At 39.3% G+C, this 18359-nt stretch overlaps 1 protein-coding gene across 4 annotated transcripts in view; it reads right to left on the bottom strand.

The window, feature by feature from the left end:
• The window catches only part of PDE4D (phosphodiesterase 4D), an 806167-nt gene that overhangs the window by 361464 nt on the left and 426344 nt on the right, over nt 1–18359 (bottom strand). The window contains exon 1 of one of the 4 annotated variants that reach the window (XM_060761521.2): nt 663–2085. The exons of the other annotated variants lie outside the window; for them this stretch is intronic. Coding sequence (XP_060617504.2) covers nt 663–715 — 53 coding nt within the window. The 5' untranslated portion in view covers nt 716–2085. Of the gene's footprint in view, nt 1–662; nt 2086–18359 lie in introns of those variants that run through there. 4 annotated transcript variants of the gene reach the window in all.

Here is an 18359-nt window from a genome sequence, read left to right as displayed (position 1 = left end):
TATATAACAAAACAGAGAAGGCTATATTATGTCCCATTGCAAGGATTGTATAATGGGACAAAAATAATAACAATCAAATATGCAAATAATCTAAACCATTCCTTGCTAAAGCTTCAAAGGAAAGATTCTTGTGTATTTCTCAGAGAAAGCATTAATTCTTTGGCATATCCTGGCAAAAGGGGGTGGGGCAGAAGGGAGGAGGAGAGACGGGCATCTGCTTTTGAGAAAAGGGAGAAAAACAGTATTTTTGTTCGAACGCTTATTAAATGAGCAGAGACTCAGGTAAGAAATCACTGAACACAAGAGTGAATATGAATGAGTTGAAAATAAAGTTATATTTTTCTTAAAGTCAGCCAAATCAATGCCAGGCAACATGAACAAAGGGGGAAAGGATATGTGGTTTCATCATTATGATGTTCTCCTTCCCATCCTCCCTTCCCCATGACATCATTAAAAAATTCTGACAGGTTCTCCTTGTGTTGAAAAAATTGCATTACATTCCAACATGGATTTTTGTTTTATGTTGTTTTGCATGCACCTTGATTACGGTTCCTCCTTGCATCACCGACACCTTGTAAAGCTAAAAAAAGCAGTTGTCACAACAAGTACAGCAAACAACAGCACTGGGACACTTGCTACTAAAGTGTGCGGCAGTTACTCACCATATCCATGAATGCCTCCTAAATGGAAAATTGTTCACATGCATCATGTTCATGGTTCTATCAGCATCAGTCTTTTCTTTGTCTGAAGGCCTGGTCTGTTATGGTATGCATAGGTACATTCCACAACAACTGCAGCTTTAGTTTGTGTTATGTGCTATTGCAAAAAAACAGTATATTCCACATATGAGAGAATTTCCAGGATTTGAGGACAGAATTTCCTGAAGGTTTTTAGCTATGTGTCCATCCATTAATGCAATTTGCTTGTAATTCTTTCAGAAGAATACAAAAAAAAATCAGAAAAAATAACCATGTATCTTTAACAACTTATCCTAAATGAAGGCAATGGTTCCTCTCGATAAATTCCAGGTTTAAATTAAAGCATCTTCATATGCAGCATTTGAAACAGTAGGAAGAGGTTAGTCAAGAGTGAATTTTTTGCCACCTGTGCTAGATCAGTTTCTAAGAAGAAATACAAAACTTCGCATTGTTTTGCCATGTTGGCCTTTAGAAACAATAAATATTGCTTTTTCTTCCTTCTTAAACACATATTCAGCAGTGGTCGGTTGAAGTCTCTCTACTTCCTTTCCAAGGAAGAAGGAATAAAGAATGGAGTATAATCCAACACAAAGAAAACTTTTCATCTGCCACAGTACTTCTTATGTTCACTACATCATAGGAGAGAACCATAGGAAATCTGTTTTCCTGCTCCATAAGATAAGACCATTCTGGCATACCTTTATGAAATCAAAGTGTTACCATGATTCAAATCTCAGTTCCTTTTCAATTCCATAACAAAACTGGTCTTTTACCTGCAAAAAAAACCCCCCACTCCTAACCCCTCCAAAAAGCCCCAACAATTCTGCAATCCTGTTCCTGTGAAGGGTCAGTCCCATTCAAACATCTTGGGATTACTTCTGAGAAAACCTCCTTTGGATCTTGTAATAAGTAATCGATTCATTTGCTGCAGAGCCTTTGTTGGATTCTTTCCCTTGAAAACTAGATATTAGACCCTGTATGAAAACCTTATTTGTGTCTCCATGTCTGGTTGGGAAAAAAGAGAATTGAAAGTCCCACGAAATCTAAGAATTCCTTCCTTGAAGTCTCCCTCCTCCTTTCCCTCCTTTCTTTTGTTCCCAGGAAGATTGAGCTCTTATTACTTCTGAACGTCTGGTGACATCCTTGGACAGGCAGATTCTGAAATTTGAGCTGAGCCAGTTCTCTCACCCATCGCAATATTGCAGGCAAGCAAGGTCTTCTTTCCAGTGATGGGAATTCCAAGGCACCCTTCAGAAACCTTTGTCTTCTTCTGTCTTTTCCCCTCTCCTTTCATAGGCTCAGGACACTTGCAGGCTAGTCTGTGGCACTATAATTGTGCAGCAGAATTAGCTCCCGGCTGCAGTGAATGCTGCCCGAAAGAGGATGTACTAGCGTCAAAGGGGCCCTCTAGGTGGGTTCTTCAGCCTGGCACAGCGTATCCTCCAGTGCTTTTCCAGCTGACAGCCAGACAGAAAGGAGAGGTGTTTCATTAAAGAGAGAGAGGGTGCAGAATCCAGCAAATCCTTCTTCTCCCTCTTTTAAAATTCTTTCTAAAACATAGATGAATAAGCATGCATATACACATGGAAAGTGACGCACATCGGAAGCCAAATATTTTATCTCCCTCTTTCTGCCTGTAAGATTTGCGTGGATATTTTTGAAATCACCTTATGTCTGACCTTCCTGGTTGCTTTTGCTTTGTGTTCTGAACAATTAATACCCAGAGGGGTGGAGCGGAGTCAGGGGCGGAGGGTGGCTGGAGAGATTTGATTTTTGTTTGAAATGCCAAGGTCTGCACTGATAGAAGTGGTTTCTGGATCAGGCTGTGAATGAACATGGAGTGCACTCTTCAGACAGGAAATCCTGTGCCGTGAAAGTCAGCGACAAGGAACAACAGCACCATAAACTGATTCCTTAACCTCCAGCCTTTACTAATAAGGAGTGCCCAAGATAAGGGACGTTTGCAAAGCAGTGACATTCCTCCGGTACTTCCTTTTTCCTTAAGACTGCTCTCCTCACTGCTTATCGCTGCCGCCCTCTGCGAACCCTCTCATGAGCCCCAGCACTGTTGTCATTCTGTTACAAGAACCTGATAGTAAACTATTCATCTAATAGGATACTGGGGGATGAGATCGCCTTTGTTGAGAGTTCAGGGACAAAGCAGCTGCCTCCGATTTGAATGCAGTCTGGCTTGATCTAGGCATTCACCTGTTTAAAATATTGTTCCTCCACCCACACCCCCTGAGTGCCACCCACAAAGCTGTTGTGTTGTGAAGGTACAAAGGGGGTGTGACGACATGGTTATTGCAAGCAAGTCATGATGCTCGAAGTTGCCTTCATTTCCCCCCATCCCAATATATAGCATAGAAAAGGGTGTGCATACTTGACAATTCAGAAACATGGTTTTCTTTCTTTTCTATTAATTAGTTTTTTTCTTGTTATTTGATGGACTGCTCGTCTTATGTACATAAATCCTGTAAATATCAAATGTACTATTACCACATGTACATGAGTTAACTAAATGATTGATTTTTGAAAAAGATTTTAAAAATAAAAACCAAATCAGAATATATATACAACAATGGAAATAACAGCAACAGCAGTAACAATTGTAGTTAGAAAGAGGAAAGAGGGGGAGGAAAATCAGCAATATAACTCAGGTTGAAAGCAATGTGTTTCAGCTGCATTTCTCATTTGGAGCTTGGCTGTCAAAGTTTCAAAGTCCAGTCAAAGCAAAACAAATGAAAGGGCTACAGAAGCCGGGTTCTTTGCTGTTTCCATTTGCTGCCTGCATTATCACTCTAACACAGTTGGTAAAGACTATGACTCATCTTGCTGTAGAATGTCTTCCATGCTGGGGATGCGACACAAATCATTCTTTTTTTTAAAAAAAAAAATCTATTCCTTACTGAAATGCTGAGCTCACCTAAAAGCATTAGCTTGCTCGGTGCTGTACAGCAGAACTGGTCCATAGGCATTTCTTTTTTGCATGTAGCAAAGCAGTAAAATCTTTTCTTCCTCCAAGTCAAAGGTGCATAATGCTCAAGCCCAGCCAAGCCAGTTTTGGCACGAGGGGAAGACTATTTCATAAGTAGTTCTCTCTCCGAGTTCAAATACACCAATAAGACATTAGGTAATTAACTATATTTGCTGCCTTCCCATGACACTCAAAATCATCCAGAAGAGGAATCTGACTCAACCTAACTGTATGGCCTCACTTGTAGAGCGTATAGGAGTTTCTGTCCAATATATTGTACAAAGTAAACATTGACCTGTAAAACACATAACGAGCTTTGACATGCAAATTGTTTGGACTACAACTCCAAATACTTGCTGAAAGTGTTCCGTAAGCAACAGATCAACAAAAAGTGCTCTTTATGAACTATGATTTTTTTTTTAAAAAACAACCTACTTTAGAACTGGAAACGCTTTCCAATCTTAGAAATATCTCAAGAGGTGCATTTCAGGAGTTGATGGAGCGAAAGTGAAACAAGCCAGGGTCACCTATTATTTTTACACACTTTAAATTACCTCTGGCCAAAAAAATGACACAGAATAGGATGCCAGCCTAACTAGAAATACATGCCAGCAATACTTTCATTACACCAACTAGAAGACCACCCCAACCACCAAAAATATGCCAGTTTTCAGTGCTCACTGGCTTTTTCATGAAAGATGTCGCAGAAGTTTTTGGCTTCATATGAGCAGGGACATAAAAGATATTTCAAAGATAGAGATGTCATGGCTGCAGTTGAGAACTGAAGTGTTACAGACTTCTTTTACTGCCTTTCATCCAGTCATTCTCTGTCTCTCTCTCCCAATCTCCCTCCTGAAACCTATAACTCCAACAAAGTATTTCTGCATGATCTTTGCTTGGAGAAGCAACTAGTAAGCCTCAAAAGCTATCAAACTTTTTTGGTTGTTGTGTTTGGATGGTTGGACAATTGCATCGTTTGCATTTCACCAATGTTGATTTTAGGGAGCCCCCAGTGGCATAGTGGGTTAAGCTGCTGAGCTGCTGAACTTGCTAACTGAAAGGTTGGCAGTTTGAATCCTGGGACCAGAGTGAGCTCCTGCTGTTAGCCCCAGATTCTGCTAACCTAGCAGTTCAAAAACACACAAATGTGAGTAGATTAATAGGTACTACTCTGGAGAGAAGGTAACATGCAGTTATGCCGGCTACATGATCTTGGAGGTGTCTACAGACACCAGCTCTTCAGCTGAGAAAAGGAGATGAGTACCACCCCCCAGAGTTGGATATGACTAGATTTAATCTCAAGAGGAAACCTTTACCTTTTTAAGTGTTGATTTTGGATTTTAGATTTTCTTTGATGGTCAACATAGCCACCTCTGCATTCTGTCTACTTAGCAATGCGTTTCAGAAAGCTTAACAGAAACAAAGCCTGAAAAACATGAGGTGAAAAATAGAACTCAAGCTTGTTGTCATTTGCCTGTCTTCTCACAAGGAAGTGCTATCACCATTCAGGATATCAGAAACCCCTGAGGCAGGAGAAGCCCCTCCCCATTCACACAGCAATAGCAGAGACCTATGTAGACACTGTCATTGCTGCTGTTGTGTGCTTTCAGGTTGTTTTCAGCTTACAGAGACTCTCAGGCCACCCTATTTTGGTATTTTCTGGGGCCAAGAGTGTGTGACTTGCCCAAGGTCATCCAGTGGGTTCCACAGCCAATTGGGAAATTAAATCCTGATCTCCAGAGTTGTATTCTAATGCTCAAATCACAACATTGCACTGGCTTTTTATGTGTTCCTATCAAGCCATAAATCCTATTGTCTCTCAAAAAAGTACATCTCCTCTGCATCACAATCAATCACATCAGAAGTGAGTTGCAGTTTCGACTGTGAAGCCAAAAATGATTATAAACTTATCCACCTTCTTTAGCATAAATGTGGGTAGTGTTGCCTAGGGATGATATAGGGCCCCAAGACACCACTTCTGTGGCCCTAGAATCCCACCATCAGTTTTTAAAAAGACTGTAAACCAAAATGATTTTCAGACTTGGCATGATTTTCAAATAATGTTTGCACCAGACAAGGTTTCCAATTGCAAACCGGAGACGCCTACTATACTTTTATTGATTGCATAGAAGGGAATTTCAGCAGATGCTGCTTATTTCCTGGTTCCATGATAAGCGGCACTTGCTGAAATTCCCTTTCTTTACAACCATTAAAGGTATAGTAGATACCTCCAGTTTTCACTGTGGCAACTGTATCCACAGGCTACACAGAAATCTCCTCAAATGTGTGAAAAACACATGAAAACCCTCACAGCCACTACAGAGCTTTGTAGTACCTCACTGTTTTCTTCTAAAGTCTCTCAAAATGGCAATAGGAAATGACATGAATCACTTCCTATCACCATTTTTAAGACTTTAGAGGAAAGGGGATATTTGGGCTTGCTGTGATGGGTGTGTTTAGGGGGAATTTGGGGGTATTAGCATTGGCTCAAAAGTAGTTTTTTTCCCTTGCTCCTTAGTTCAACACCATTTTAGAAACCACTCAAAATCCAGATTATGCACTTGCAATTAAACAGCAAACGTGGCTGACAAAGTGAGGCTGAAGAGATCTTCACATTAACCAAATGGATCACTATGAGATCAAGGGAAGTCATAGTTCCACTCTATTCAGCTTTGGTCAGATCTCATCTGGATGTGTCCAGTTGTGAGCACCACAATTCAAGAAGGCCTTTACCAAGCTATAAAGGGGTAAGCTTGTTTTCTGCTGCTTGGGAGACTAGGACACAGAGCAATACATTCAAATTGCAGGAAAAAAGATTCCTAAACATTAGGAAGAACATTCCAACACATCAGGAGTGGACTATGCAGCCTTGGGGCATGGTGAAGTCTCCTTCTCTGGAGTTCTTTAAGAAGAGGCTGGATAGTCATCTGTTGGGGGCACTTTGATTCAGTATTCTTGCATGACAGGGGGTTGGACTAGATGGCCCTTGTGGTCTCTGCCAACTCCTGAATTCTGGTTCTATGAAGCTGCACCAGAGCTGCAGGGTTAAATAAAGAGCTCTGTTGCAATTCCAGCTCCTTTTACACTGCCCAGGATCTGATCCCAGATTATCTGTTTATCCCGGATGATATGGCAGTGGAGACTCATATAATTCAGTTCAAAGCCTATATTATGGGATCAGATCCTGGAATATAGGGGAGTGTAGATCCAGCCCTATGAAATCATCAGGCTGCAAAGGGCAGCAAATGATTATTCATTTCATTTGTTTGTATTACATTTTTACTGCCAAGGCTGGGAATGGGTGACTTTGGGGCTTCCCGCTTCCAGTACTTTGCACCATGGACTTGGTGGGTGAGATTCCTCTGGTGTTTGGCTAAAGCACATTTTGTGCTGGTCCTGCAAGAAAAAAACAACAAAGAGCAACAGGAAAGGCCAAAGGATTCTGGAGGGATGGAATCCAAGCACTTCCCAAAAGGTCACCCACAGGCAACAGAAGCCAACATCACAGGGAAGTATATTCCAAGTGTCAAAACAACAAACACACAGAGGGAGATTGAGGCAAGACAAGGGAAGGAATCAAAAGTAAAATTGTTCTGGTGGCAGAAAGGGGTCATAATGCTAAACATGGGATGCCTCGTGGGCCAGATATTCCTCATCTCTCCCCTGAAGGGACGTGCTTGTCCATACATGTCCTTTAACACTGGATTTGATAACAGCAATGTAATTTAATGCCTGCAGGAAAACAGCCACATGTATCAACAGATCTAAGAAAGTTACTTATAAGTAATTACTCCTATTACTTGTTACAGTGTTTGAAAAAGCATGCTGTTGCTGTTTCCCCATCCAGGAGCTTAAGGAGGTAACTCATTGCATTAGTTGTTGCCTTACACATTCCCCTTCTAATATTTTCCACTGCTTTTAAAGAGAAAATGTCTAAGGTTTAATGAAAATGACATAAAATGTGAAAAAATGCTTCTAAAATGATTCAGCAGTGACTTCTGAATTTTAACTAGAAATCACAAAATATTAACACAATTAAAATAACAAGAGTCTATTTGATACATTACTTTTGAAATGTGGGTTTGATGAATCCTTGTTCCTACTTCAAGTAAATAGTTCTGGTTAACTATATTACTTGTAACTATATTACTTGTAACTTCCAATCTCTGCTTGTTAGATAAGAGAAATGAGGCTTTCACTTGACTGTCAGATTCAACTCATATATAGCTGAAGACTCTTCTGTGTTGATCTGTTCTAGTGTGAATCCAAATGATATGCTTTGTTGGTGGTTTTTGCTCTTTTTTTGGCTCATTGAATTCTGTTAGGGGTTGGGTTGCTGTATGGCCATGTTCTAGAAGCATTCTCTCCTGACATTTCACCTGCATCTATGGCAGGCATCCTCAGAGTTTGTGAGGTCTTTTAGAGGCTGCTTTTAGCAATTTTTAAATCTGCACTTGAAGTTTTCCAAAGTGTTTTTAACAACAACAACAACAGGGGCATGGTTTGCTGTGCTGGTCCTATCGGGACACACTTTCTCATCTCTAGTTCTTAAAACCCTTTTCTTTTTAGATTTAAGAGTTATAGTGCTTTTTTAACATAAGAAGGTGGAGACTAGAAGGGAACATATTGTACTAGTCTGTGTCAGAATTAAAATGAAACCTACTTGAATGTGGGAATAAAATGTTGCAGCTGCTGCAAGGAATTGCCAGGAAATGCAATCATTCGTATATTTAAACACACACAAGAATAGAGCAACAAAAGCCATAACCTCCTCGTGTATTCTTGAGCAAACATTAAAAGTAGAAAGGGAATAAAATGAGGGTATTATTCACCCTGAGAACTGTTTTACCGAATTGTATACAGCTCTGTAAATACAGTGGGTCCTTGGTATCTGCTACGGTTTGGTTCCAGGACCACCATAGATAATGAAATCCAAGGATGCCCAAGTCCCATTATGTACAATGGCACAGCCAAATGGTGTCCTTCATAAAGAATGATAAAATCAAAAATATTTTCAAGTAATTGGTGGTTGAAGCTTTGGAAACAGAATCCATGGATATGAAGAACTGAATGTAAAACAAATAATAGTGCTTTATAACCACAAGTCCCCTTTCCAAAATATTCACTATATCTGATCCAGAAGCACTCCAGCTAAGCATTTTATCTTCCCATTATCTGCCCACCCAGGCTAGGTAAGACACTAGTCACATTTATGTCATAGCTTTTCGTAAACTGTGCTTTTTTATATAAAACGAGGCTACCTTCATAAGTTTCATTGGCTAAATTTATTAAAATCAACATGATTTACTACAGGAAAAAAATTTTGTAGGCATTTGTAAGAAAAATACCCCCCCCCCCATAGAGCAGCAGGTTAAACAGCTGAGATGCTGAACTTGCTGACCGAAAGGTTGGTGGTTCGAATCTGGGGAGTGGGATGAGCTCCCCCTGTTAGCCCAACCTAACAGTTCGAAAACATGCAAATGTGAGTAGATCAATAGGTGCCACTTCGGCAGAATCTATACATCAGCAAGAACTTTATTGAGCCAATAAAAATGCACAAAATACATCATGCAAGCGTTCAAAGCTCTGCTAGCTTCTTCAGCAAGCATAGGTATTAAAACCCATAGGCAAGAAGAAAGAAGTGATGATGAGACCTACATTTTGTAGAGATGTTGCTTTTGCTGTTCTCAGATAAGAGGGTAAAAAGGGATCCTTTTGCTTAGGAATTCCAAGATCTTCTGAAGATCTGAGCTTGTGAGCAGAAATCTTAATCTATAGTTTTCACTGGAGGCAGTTTACATGCTCAGCTGAAATGTTTCATGTGATTCACATGCATGTCTTGGTCTGCTCCAAGATGTTTTCTCTTCTCTTCTATACTAACTTCAAGACACATTTTCCCCCTAACTCTCTGTATGTGTGTTAGAGATAGAGAAGGAATTGGGGGAGGGAGACTGCGGATAAGATAGACAGACAGAAAGATGGATAGACAAGCAACCAATATGGGTGGCTTCATAATGCTTGTTACGAATGTTTCCAAAAGTATAGCTATATCAGCCAGTTGCAATTTAAACAACAACTTGTGACACTACAGACAAACAAAGGGATTGTTACATCATGGCCTATAGTTTCTTCTGATAGATATTCCTCTGAAAATTTATTCATAGGTTATGTGATCTTTAAGATAACGCTAGATTCTGTTGTTTTCTCTTTAAATGATTCCTTGTCCTTGCTTTCAAACCAAGGCTGTGATGTGGCACTCTCGGCTTAGTAGAAAATGCCCCTTAAAGCATTGAATTGTCAGAGCCCAATCAATAGAAAGAATTGCCATGTTTTTGAGGGTGGCTGGGACTCAGAAAAATAAAAATCACTTTTCTAAACTTTCGTAAACACTGAGTCTCAGAATCCCACAACCAGCATGGTTCTTTTAATACAGTCACTTGAGATAAGTTACTTAACTGGAATGTAACCAATATAGGGGCTGCTGTGGTACAGCGGGTTAAACAGCTAAGCTGCTGAACTTGCTGACCAGAAGATCTGTGGATTGAATTCAGGGGATGGGATGAGATCCAGTTGTTAGCTCCAGCTTCTGCCAACCAAGCAGTTTGGAAACATGAAAATGTGAGCAGATCAATAGGTAACACTTCAGCACGAAGGTAAAGGTGCTCCACACAGTTTTGCCGGCCACATGACCTTGGAGGCATCCATAGACAATGCCAGCTCTTTGGCGTAGAAATGTAGATAAGCACCACCTCCCAGAGTCAGACTCAACTAGACTCAATGTCAAGGGGGGAAACCTTTACCTTTAACAAAAATATGGTGATGCCATTGGTGATGTTGGAAGTTGTGGTGTTCAATAGTTGTTTGACTTTTGAGCCATTGAATTCATTAAATGGAGAGATTGCTTTGGCTTAGGAGGACTGATTGATTTTTTTTAAACACTAACACTGTAATTCACAAAATAATATACTCCATTCAAAGAAAGAAGACAGGAAGAAGAAAAGAAGAGAAAAGGGGAAAAGAAAAGACACAGGAGGGGTTCCGACTCCCAATTCTAATGGTAATTTAAGAAATATATACACAAATACATACACACAATATTACAAATACAACTAAATAATCCGACCAATTACCAATAAACATAACATGTTTAGATTTCTTATTGCTCCGAAAGTCAATAAACGGTTCCCAGTATGTTGTTGAAGGCTTTCATGGCCACAATCACTGGTTGCTGTGAGTTTTCTGGGCAGTATGACCATGTTCCAGAAGCATTCTCTCCTGACATTTCACCCACATCTATGGCAAGCATCCTCAGAGGTTGAGAGGTCTGTTGGAAACTAGGCAACTGAAGATGATATATCTGTGGAATGTCCAGAGTGGGAGAAAGTACTCTTGTCTGCTTTAGGCACATGTGACTGTTGCAATTGGCCACACTGATTAGTATTTAATGGCCTTGAAGCAATTGTAACCTTCACGGAGGCCTCAAGCAGACAAGAGTTCTTTCTCCCACCCTGAATATGCCACAGATATATTAATCTCCCTTGCCTAGTTTCCAACAGACCTCACAACCTCTGAGGATGCCTGCCATAGATGTGGGCAAAACATCAGGAGAGAATGCTTCTGGAACATGGCCATACAGCCCGGAAAACTCACAGCAACCTGGTTCCCAGCCTTTCTGAAATGTTCCACCGCCTTTTCTTTCAGTATGTTAATTTGGGTCAGCCCATCAGACTCAGTAATTAATTTTTCCATTTTTGGTGCTTCAGTCCATCTCTAAATTTAAGCAAATAATATTTTTTGCTGCTGTTGTCATATTTGGAAACTTTGGATTAGGTGGATTGGAGGAAAAGCCTATCAACAAATATTGTTTAGGATAGCAGCTATGCAATATTTTTAGTGTCAAGGTCAGTATTCCTCTAAATCAGGCCTGACAACCTGTGGCCCTCCAGGTGTTTTGGACTTCAGCTATCAGAGTTCCTGACCATTGGGCAAGCTGGCTAGGTCATCTGGCAATTAAAAGCCCAAACACCTGGAAGGGCACAGGTTGTACAGGCCTGTTCTAAACACACGAGGCTTGCCTGGCATCTACTCTTTCAGCACCAATGTGTTGCATTGGAATGTAATTTTTTAACTTTAAAATCTTTTGAGGTTTCAGATTTTTAGTGTTCAGGACTATTATATTCTGGTGTCGCTTTGGGTTTCATTTTCTATTGCTGTGTTTATAGCTTCATTGTTTTATATTTCTCTATATATTAACATTGTTTTTATACTGATTTATACTGAGGTGATCAGAAAACCTTACCCTGTGTAGTGCCATATAAATACTAGTCCAGCCATCTACGTATCCATCCATTATGTGATCTACATATTCCAAATGCAGGAATACCACGTCCAGAAGAAATAAGGCTTTGAGACCATTAACACATCACATATTTTTGTGTTAGGTAATACAGTCAGGCAGAAGAAAGCATTACCGTTCTTTATCCCCAAAATATTTATTTCTCACAGTGTTTCTCACTCATTTATATAGACAAAGGACATTCCCATAAATAACATGAAAGAACCTGACACGTTCATAAATAGCTCACACTTTCATAAATAGTGTGAAAGAAGTTCAGACCCATCTAACAAGAATCCCTATCATTTTATATTTTTGAACAGAGTGTTAGGTAGGATACCAACACTGAGTCACAAACACAGAATCTATTGAAGGATGACACATACTGGCATGCCCCAGTATTCATTATCTTTGATATAATAATTTCCACCAAACAAACTAAATATCTGTCACTGGGGAGGGGGGATATTCATCAGTCTTGCCCAATGAAACGATAAAAGGCAGATGCTGGGGATGCTGGGAGTTGTAGACCAATAGACTGAGGTGGAGTTGACCTAGATGTTTGAATCACCTGAAAAGGTACTTTTCACAATGGGAATGTAAAATCTTTGGCTCGAGTATTTGGGGCCAATCTAGCAAATAAATCCCTATTGCACCTGAAGGGCACTTTCTTCTAATTTGGATAACTCCTTTCTTCCCATGCAGTATGCATTAAATGTTTGCTTTCCCCTATAGAGCAGGGATTAAGATATTATTGTTAATATTTCATTAGATGTTGTCAAACAATAAACTACAGTAAGGTCAGAAATGAAAACAATGAAAAAATGTGTGATTCTACCAAAAATGTATTATTATTATTATTATTATTATTATTATTATTATTATTATTTGATACACAACAAGATTAGTAAACAGTAAATAAGATCACAACGCTGGCTTTTGTAATGGATCAGGTGTTGGACACTTCCCAAGTGCCTAGGACAATGTGATGTATTGGCAAATTATGTGTGAGATGAGAGTAGGGTGGCCTTTTGCAGTTGACAGATGGTGTTTTGTCGATAGTTTTCAAGTGGTGGCCAAGGTCTTTAGGCACTGCACCCAGTGTGCCAATCATCACTGGGACCACCTTTACTGGCTTGTGCCAGACTTTGCAATTCAATCTTTAAATCCGTATTATTATTATTATTATTATTATTATTATTATTACTATTATTATTGTTGTTGTTGTTATTGTTATTTTGTATCCTGCTTTTATCTCAGTAATTGAGGCACAAAGCAGCTCATACCATTAAAAATACAATTTAAAATTTGTCTCAGAATCATTACTATGCAACTGTCATATTCGAGGTATTGTCCAAACACCTTTCCAAAGATCTGAGGTCCCTTCTACACTGCCATATAAAATCCAGATTACCTGCTTTGAACTGGATTATTTTTGTAGACTCAGATAATCCAGTTCAAAGCAGATAATGTGGATTATCATCTTTGATAATCTGGACTATATGGCAGTGTAGAAGTGGCCTGAATCTTCTAATGGAGGTTTTTTTGTGTGTGTGTGCAGGGTTGTACTTGTGTTTGACATATTGATGAGGGGAACCAATTTTTGGGGAACAACACACAGCTTCAATGTCCTTTCAGCCTTCTGATGTCAGAAAGGTTTTCCACTGGTCATATAACCAAGAGCTTTTACCATCCATTTTTGATATATCTATTTTTCTGACAGTTTCAATTGAGAAGTTTTTTTATAAAAAATAATATCAATGGCAGGTACTATTTATGTATTATTTTAAGCATGCTTTTCTTTAATGGTGATCTATTTGGTTTTGCAAGGAGGTAAACTCCAAATTTTAGACATTTTTCCAGGATCTCCATTTGCAGGTCAGAATCCCATCCTACACTATGAAGGAGATACCTCCCAAAGGATTCTTCTGTTATCCATTTATATAATTAATCTGATTGTTCTTTATTGGATAGGTCTGACATGTGTTCAAATAAAGTTAGGAAATGTGAAACTTCTCCAAAATGAATTAAATGTGATATAAAGGTGATGATTTGTTGTAACTGAACCCAACTGAGTGTTAGGCTGTGAGTCAATTTTAAGCCTAACACTAATGATTTAAAGAAACAGTCCAATTAAAAATACAAGTTTAAGGATCATGTGATTAACTGCTAATATACTGCTTTATATGTTTTTAAACTGTTTTAATTTATTTTATAACTCTATTTATATATAGTATCTGTACTTTTTACATATCCTATGGCTTCGTATGGTGGCCTACTTTTAAGCTGCCTTGAGTCCCCTCCAAGGTAGAGAAAGACAGGGTAGAAATGCCATAAATAAATACATAAATAAATAAATATTAGTTATTTAAATACTATTAAGCCAATCATACTTAAAAAAGCCACCAGATTAAAAGCAATTTAAAAGCAGATTGGGGGGAGGGGAGTACAGAGCACATGGATATTAAAATCCCCTTCCTCGGTAACCAGTCAGTTGCTGAAGGCCTTTGTGAAAAAAAGGTCTTGGTCCACAATTAGAAGGTGGCAGGGAGGATACCAGTTTAGTATCCCCTGGAAGATGGTTCTACAACATGGAAGCAACTGCCATTAGTGATCTTTCTCATATATTCACCACATGTACCAGTGAAGAGATTGGGAGCAGGACCTCCTCAAAATATCCTAAAACTTAGACACTCTTAGGCAGGAAAACATGGGCTTTCAGATAGCTTAAATCCAATTGCTATAAGTGATTTATAAATTTAGTATAATTTTAGCAAATTCACCCTAATCTTTCTATTCATAAAGCTCCTTCCAGATCTTCTATCATAACTACAAGCATCTTTTACAATTTGTTAGAATGCTTCACAAGGCCTTTTTCTAAATGTGGTCTCAGAGTTGCAGATCCTTCTTTTGTTCAAGCAAACTAATGCAGGTCATAGATCAACCTTGTGAATAAGCCGAGGGGATGTTTGAGGGGGAAAAATGGATTTTGATATGACCTGTGGAGAAGTCAAGGGTAATGTCACAAAGAGAGGAAAGCATCAAAGCACCAGTGCCAACTCAGGAGGCTAGCCACCATCAGCCATTGCTGCTATTTCCCTATCCTGGCACTCAAAACGACCAGAAGTAGTGTTGCAGCAGACAGAATCGAGGGGTTGGTTGGGCTTTGGAGCCCCCGGTGGCACAGTGGATTAACCCACTGAGCTGCTGAATTTGCTGATCGAAAGATCACAGGTTTGAATTTGGGGAGCAGCGTAAGCTCCCGCTGTTAGGCCAGCTTCTGCCTATTTGGCGGTTCAAAAATATGCAAATGTGAATAGATCAATAGGTACCACTCTGGTGGGAAGGTAACGGTGGTCCATGCAGTCATGCTGGCCACATGACCTTGAAGGTATCTACAGACAATGCCAACTCTTTGGCTTAGAAATGGAGATGAGCACCAACCCCCAGAGTCAGACACGACTGGACTTAATGTCAGGGGGAAACCTTTAACCTTAATTCCTTTAGGTTCTCACAGGATGGACTGTATTCTCACCTTTGCCAGAAAAAGAGGTGGTTTCTTTTTTATAAGAATTAAGATACAATGCTTATATTGACAGCATTTTTGAGTAGATATTATGAATACAATTTCTAGACTTCTGCATTAGTATATATACAGTATCAATTGATCACACTGTAACAGCAACACTTTGCTGACTTGTATTCAACTTGTTATTCTCAGCAAAGGATTGATTCTCTTGGGTGATTCCAGATGGAAGATGTTTTTGCCTGACTCAGTTTTCTCCATCACTACCAGACCCAGAGGAGCTGCAATAATCCTGGTACTGACTTTTAGTTGTTTAGTAGCAAACTAGCAAATTAGTAAGTACTACACACATAACAGAGAGTACACAAGCTGCTTCACTCCAATTAATTGTATGATGAGCTCTGAATGGAATTCACTTCCGAGGATCAACCAATGACATTTGGTAGCCTGTTGTGACAGATAAGATGGCTCTCCTTCCCCACTTCATATTTATTCACTAACTGGAATGCCAATTGAATACAAGAAATGAAAGAGTGTTTTTACCACACCTAGGGGCATATACCAATTTGGAAAAATAGATAAGACATGTGCCATGTGCAGCTAGGTCCTCCAATGCAGAGGAAAGCAAGGGGACCCAGGAATAATCAATGGACTGATATTACTGCTTCCTGAATATCTTCCACATGGAGCACATTCTCTAATCATAGAGTTGACCCTGCTAAATCAACATGCCACAGTCGAGTTGAACTCTGTTCTTCCATCTTCTTAACTTGGTCACTACATTAAATATTTCCTTTTCACAAAAGATAAAATAGAAAGAGGATGTGTGAAGGAATTCAACAGCACATTTGAGAGTAAGTGATTTGAACATGAGATTTCCTGGATATAATTGTGGATTGATAGTCATGATTGCTTATGTTAAAATAAACCATTTTGTTGCTAAGGAACTGCTGCCTTCCTTCATCCTTTATCCCCCCCCCCCCCCAAATTTAAGGTGAATCAGGCTGACAACAACTCTTTCTTGGAAAAACCATTATGAAAAGAGCTTCAACACCTGCCTCAGCATACACGTAGTAATGGTTTAGTGGCTCATCCTTTATGTACTATTAGAGATTGACTTAACAAATCATTTGAAGTGAGATTAATGGCCTCTTGTGTCCTGTTTCCCCTTACTTATTATCAGAAACAAACTCCATACTCTCACTAATACCCTTATATTACAATAACTAGTTAATCTGGCAGATACTTCACCAGCAAATAGATGTTGTAGATCCTGCATATTGGAGATTTCAATATTGCTGAGTTAATGTTTAAAAGCAATAACCGATACACAACTTTCGATGAGCAGTGTACCAGGGCTACCACTTTATGCTTCTGTAGGAGATGAACAAAGGCATTACATAGGGGAAGGAAAGAATCACAGCATGGTTCACAGTCTTATTTTATCACATAATAAAATGACAAAAATATAATACCACTGCTGGCTCATAACCTCCACATTGCTCTTTTCTGTGCACAACTTTTAGGTCCAATACACACAACTTCCTGGGGAGAGAGAGAGCAAAAGGTAAGCAGATGATTCTGACCTGTCACATCATTGTTGCCAAATCTTTCAGGCTCAGGGTGCAATCTTATGCATGAGGGATGGGCCCATCTTTTTTTTTTATTTCGTCCCACAGCTCAAAAATGGACATTGCCATTTACCACTGAAATCAAGTGTACTATCATCAAGGAGAAATTAAAACAAATGCACTAGAGACAACTGGAAGTCAAGGTCATAGTCAATGTTGTTCCTTTCAATATAATACCAACCCTCAATATAATAATCAAGATCATAATAATAAAAATCAAAATACATATTCAAAGTTCATTTATATATTATTGTGCATTTAATAACAGGAGAGGTAGGATAAGGTTTATCTTAATGATGTACTCTGTGCAACTGTAGCTGAATCTTAAGATATTGCACTCAATGACATGAACAGGGGCTGCCCCTCATAATATCACAATGGACCATTTATGGGTCTCAGGTTTGAGATATCAAGGCTTAAGACAGTTCAGACCTGGTGACCTTGCTCTTTAACTATGTTCTTGAGCTAGCAACCACACAGGTTGCTTTCAATGGGGAAGTGCTTAAAATGAAAAGATCTGCCACACCAAAATCTCTGATAAGGGCTGTTAACCCAGAATACAGAAAGCAACCAGGACTCAGGAATGGGTAGATCCAAACATTTCTCCTTTCCACATGACCTACTTACCTGACTTTTTAGCAAACCAGTATTGAAGCTTTCGCACAATGCTATGTGCGTCCTACTGCCTCCTACCCTCAATTAACCTATCTTCTGTTATTTAGGGGCAAAACCAACAATGCTCCTGTTACCTATCATATACATCTGATATTTTCTGGCATACCAGCACTGAAGTTACATTGGGGACATGGTTATCCTCCTCTTCCCCTTTCCACTTCATTCACAACTTCCAAACTGTTTATTTTAGAATTTATGGTAATCTTTGGCTTTTTAAAAATTAACCATGGTTGGAATTGTCATTCTCTCGCCACCTTCCACTTTCTTCCTTTATCCTTCACTAACTTCAATTGCTACAACATGGAAAAGTACAATTAAGTCAGCAGAAGGGAAAGAAAAGGAGGTACGGAAGCTTGCCCTTCCCAGTAGGCTCAGGCAACATCAAAGCGTTTATTTGTTCTTCTTCATTAATTACATTTGTCATTCTGACCACACTTTGATGCTGTTTGATCACATATACCCTGTTTTTCATCTGTGAAATTGTGGAGGGTATGACAAATCCACATTGGCTTTGTTT

Source organism: Anolis sagrei, chromosome 2 (genome assembly GCF_037176765.1).
Source record: "Anolis sagrei isolate rAnoSag1 chromosome 2, rAnoSag1.mat, whole genome shotgun sequence".
NCBI lineage: Eukaryota > Metazoa > Chordata > Lepidosauria > Squamata > Dactyloidae > Anolis > Anolis sagrei.
The sequence above is the reverse complement of the archived record's forward strand: the minus strand, read 5'-3'. Positions and strand labels throughout refer to the sequence as shown.